This window comes from Polistes fuscatus, unplaced genomic scaffold, assembly GCF_010416935.1.
Source record: "Polistes fuscatus isolate 324 unplaced genomic scaffold, CU_Pfus_HIC Scaffold12, whole genome shotgun sequence".
Taxonomy (NCBI): domain Eukaryota; kingdom Metazoa; phylum Arthropoda; class Insecta; order Hymenoptera; family Vespidae; genus Polistes; species Polistes fuscatus.
In genome coordinates this window covers 5,161,108-5,165,830 of record NW_025113020.1, presented here as the reverse complement: position 1 = coordinate 5,165,830, position 4,723 = coordinate 5,161,108, and the positions used below count along the sequence as shown (strand labels likewise).

At 31.8% G+C, this 4,723-nt stretch overlaps 1 protein-coding gene across 1 annotated transcript; it reads right to left on the bottom strand.

The window, feature by feature from the left end:
* Positions 1-1,569: 1,569 nt before the first annotated feature.
* Positions 1,570-3,526, bottom strand: LOC122513210 (G1/S-specific cyclin-E1-like). Its single transcript, XM_043629474.1, has 3 exons — positions 3,513-3,526; positions 2,490-3,108; positions 1,570-2,385 (listed from the first exon to the last, which is right to left on the bottom strand). The coding sequence occupies exons 1-3, from the start codon at positions 3,524-3,526 to the stop codon at positions 1,642-1,644; spliced, it is 1,377 nt and encodes a 458-aa protein (XP_043485409.1). The 3' UTR covers positions 1,570-1,641.
* Positions 3,527-4,723: the final 1,197 nt, after the last annotated feature.

Sequence of the window (4,723 nt, the reverse complement as noted above, 5' to 3'; positions counted from 1 at the left end):
ATGTTGAAATGACAAATTCTATTTAAGTTATATTGAATTCATCAGTTTATAAAATAATGTAGTGTTGAATAACTGATACACATATTTCTTTGTTAATTTTTATTTTAGATCATCTCATAATATGGGCTGAATAAATTCCATATAATGTTGAAATGACAAACTCTATCTAAGTTATATTAAATCATTTATTTTAAAAAATAATATAGTGTGGAATAACTGATACACTTAAATTTTTGTTAATTTTATTTAGATCATATTCATAATTATGGGCTGAATAAATTCCATATAATGTTTAATTGACAAACACTATCTTAGTTATATTGAATCATTTAGTTTATAAAATAACGTAGTGTGGAATAACTGATACACCTATTTCTTTTTTAACTTTGATTTAGATCATTTTCATAATTATGGGCTGAATAAATTCCAAATAATGTTATACAATATTTGTTCGAATTACTTACAATAAGGCAATTATTATAATTATTATTAATACAATGATTAATGGTAAAAGCTCTTTTTTGAATACCCTATAGATTAACAAATGTATTCTCAAGCTTCATACAAATGTGTATAAACAATCACGTTTGTACGTAAACGGCAGTGTGAAAATATCACCACGAGATATGGTGGTTATAAGTCTTATTTGTCACATTTACTCATGCTAATTTCTCTCGCACAATTTCACGCGCATCCACTCACTCGAAATTTTCTTCTTTTTTATGCATATTATATATTATATATTATATATATATATAATATGTATAAAACTGCACACGCGAACAACACATTAATATATTACCGCATTACATAGTACATTAATAATAATATATATATATATATCACTTATATATTATGCTTATATATTATATATAATACTATTAACAATATATATATAATATATAATACTATTAACAATGTTCTATCGTATAAATAAAAAGAACTACAAGTAAAGATTTTTCATAGGCACTAGAATAACTTTTTTTTTGTTTTTTGATGGTGTATATATGTATTAGAATAATAATAATAATAATAATATTTATAAGAATAAGAACAATATTAATTAAATATGTTTTGTTAAAGTATATGTTGCGGGAAACTTTACTGTATGGGTATAATCACAGAGATTAGTTACTATTTAATAAATGGCTCCTATTTAAGTTTAAGTTGCTTTAAAACAAGGCACTCTTATTTTTTTCTGTTTTTTTTTTTTTTTTAATGTAAATGTTTATATATTTATACTAAAATATATATTACATTAAATTTGTGCTTAGAATGGATATTTTCTTATAATAATGCCTTTTACAGAGTTATTTTCTACAATAATCACCATCTCATACTAAACGATTGTTCAAGATTTGATCTATCGATCAATGTACATAAAGGAATTAACATTATGCATATTATTTACGAAATAAAATGTAACAACTAATGTACGCACGAGCATAAGATTTGATCGCGTGAGCGCTGTTAGTGTTTTTTTTTTCTTTTCATTCTCTCTCTATCTCCTCCATTTCTCATAATTCTTTTTTTTCTTATCAATAATAAATCTCTTTCTTTCTATTTCAAAATAATAACTCTAAAATTTAAAAAAAATTATTCGCAAAGAGATGAGTAATAGTTAGCAAATAATTATTATGTTTACGGGCGAAACTGTGGTGGATGACTTGGAGTCGATGGATAATTTTTTTGACCGCTAGAAGGAGGAGTTAAAAGACAATTTTCAGTTGGACTACTATTTAAATCGGATTCAGTTTTACTTTCTATTTCTTCTAGGTCAGTTGGTAGAAGATCCTCTATCAATCGTTGTTGCGCTTTCTCTAACATGTTCAGATCTACAACATGAGTTTGGATTCGATGCGATTCGTCTATCACTATGTAAGGTACTGTTGCTTTAAGTCCAGATCCAGAGTTAGATTCTACAGAAGATACAGTGGAACTTTTCAAAAATTTGGGACCATCTTCCAATATTGTTTTAGCAAATGGGGTTAACCATTTGACGCAAGGGGCCAACTGTTCCCAAGAAAGACGCGACACATTTAAAGCACACTCTCGTCCTTGTATATGGTAAATGCATCCTGCAGCTAGGTGGCTGTAAGGAAATTTTAAACTGCCTTCATCCAAAGTTGCTAAATCCAAAAGCTGAGCAGCTTGCGTATAATGTAATCCGCCATATTGTGGATATATAAACATGTTGGGCTTAGACCAATCACCGCATTCTATTTGCATGTAAATATTAAGCCATTCGAAAGCAGTCACGGATGATAGATTCCATCCGAATCCCTTCAAAATGATTAACTCTTTTCCTAAAATCTCTTCCTCGGTACAAGCTCCATCAGTGACGTATGCCATCTCAGCTATTTTAGGTGGATCAATTTCTTCGACCTGAAAATAAATTAAATGTTTCATTAGATTGTTATATTTATAAATAAAGTATTTGAAATGAGTAGATAATAATGCAAAAAAAAAGGTAAATAAAGAATACGTACCTTAGCTGCTATGAACAGACATGTAATACCTATAAGTTGTAATTGATTTTTTGGTATGTTTTGATAAATAGACAGATACCTGTCTATATAGTTCATAGCAAGGTAATAAGTTTGTCTGTGTATTTTGTACCCTTCGCATACTGCAATAAGCCAATCCAACAATATAGCTCGCATTCGTGGTTGTAATGTCGGATGCCCTTGAAACATATGTGAATCTTTTTGACTATGAGTCTTTTGATCTGCCAAACACATAAGTCTCCATACGTGCGTACTATCTGCCCAAGCAAAGACTGGAAGCGGAGCTGACCTATTTGTTCCATTGCTAGAGCCGGAAGGTGTTAAGAAACAAGTCGCGTTTCTTAATTCGGACCAAGTTGCTGGCTCCTGCTGTTCCTTTAAAGGCGTTGGAGATGTTTGAAGAGGCGTGCATGGATTCTCCATGGAAAGCGCACCATTACAAGACTCATTGTATGGCACGTGAGTTAATGCTGGTACTTTGCTAGGGGGATATATATTTTCTGAATCTTCAGAAAGTTCAGCTGTACTCCTTTTGAGCTTCATCGATTGCATCTCTCTACCACATTGCAAATAGGTATGTGAAGGTTTCTTCTCTTGTAAGCTGTCGATAAATGAAAAAGAAAAAAATTATACAACTACTGTTTTCCTATCATAAAGATATAAATGAGACAACGTATAAAAAATGAATGACCAAAGTACAACAATTAAACATCCAATACAGGATGCAATGTGAAAAATTTTAACTATAATTTGTCATTTATTATATCTCTGTTAAGTTTATAATTAATTTGCTATAGCATTTCTTCTTTTAGAAATCTCAATATGTGAATAGTAACAAGAGAAGGTTATATAAAATAAATTGAAGCCACAACTAAGGGAGAAAAAGTAATTGAATGTTTGCTAAGAGTGTTCCAAGGTCGCTATAATGAGTATCAATTTGTTCTAAATGAAAACCAATGAGATAATGAAAAAAACTTTTAATAGAACAGAAGGTCGAGCACTCACCTGGTCTGTTGCATCTTGCCGAGATACCTTGGCTAAGTTCTATATATTTCCAAGAGTTATTTATTCTTTGTATTTATTATACGAATCGACAGATATCGTTCCGTACCGTAGCGCGCGAAGTTCAGGCACACTCGATCGCCATAATGCACGTCGTCTTCCCTGATACTCTAATCCGATATATAAGTATTAAACTTAAAGTCACTCGAAATATTTAATCTTAAGAAAATCTTCTCTAGTCCTTAGATATGTAACGTTTGAGTGTAAATGAATTTGGAATAAAATTTTCATGGAAAAATCGGAGGACGTGGATCTCGAAGCGCGGGAGACCTGCGCGCAAAAAGATGACCAATCCCTGCTTGCAATCTGGCGCTGTGACGCCCTCTATATGAATACCATAACCTCAAAAGGGGAAAATTTTTCAATTTCGATAAATACTTTTAAAAGGACTTCCCTTGACCTCTATCATCGGACAAACAATGATGTCATTCTCAGGAAAGAAGAATTTCCTTGATCAAACAAAGGTGTCTCTAAGCTCTTCCTTCGGTCAATGAGTCTTCCGGATTACATCCGATTTTTCCAATAATTAAGCACAAAGGCACTCGACGAAGTTATTCTCGAATAGAACGAGTACATTAGTCTCCTTATTGATAATTTCTTTTCACTTGTATATGAAATAACAGCGTTAAAACGTTTTAGAAACAACACGAACGCACATGCATCGAGACTCTTCCGCGTCCATTTGCAAACGCTGCTACCCGCCTTGACCTAATCGCACTGTATTTCCTATCGAACGATGGAATTACTTTAAATTCACTCAAATTAAATGCGTTACGATGAGGAACTTCAGATAGTCGTGTAAAAAAGATAAATAATAAAATAATATATATTTAAAATGAAGTCAAGAAACAGGTACGAAAGAGTGTCTTGTGAGAACGCCACAAAAGTAATAGGCGCCGGGCAAGCGTGCTTATAGGTGTCACTGCTAGCGCTTCAAAGATGGCCCTTTCTGATTGGTCGAGCCGTCTGACACAGCTGACGCTCAGCTAATCCGTCCGTAGCATACACTCGATGTTTATTTTTGATGAATGTACAAATGGCTGAATCTTGTATATTCGAAAAGTTAGTTCTAAAGTATATTATTATAAATAAGTCTTAATTTTATTTTTATTCATGAAATTTATTGGATAAGATCAAATATTCTCTAATGCAAA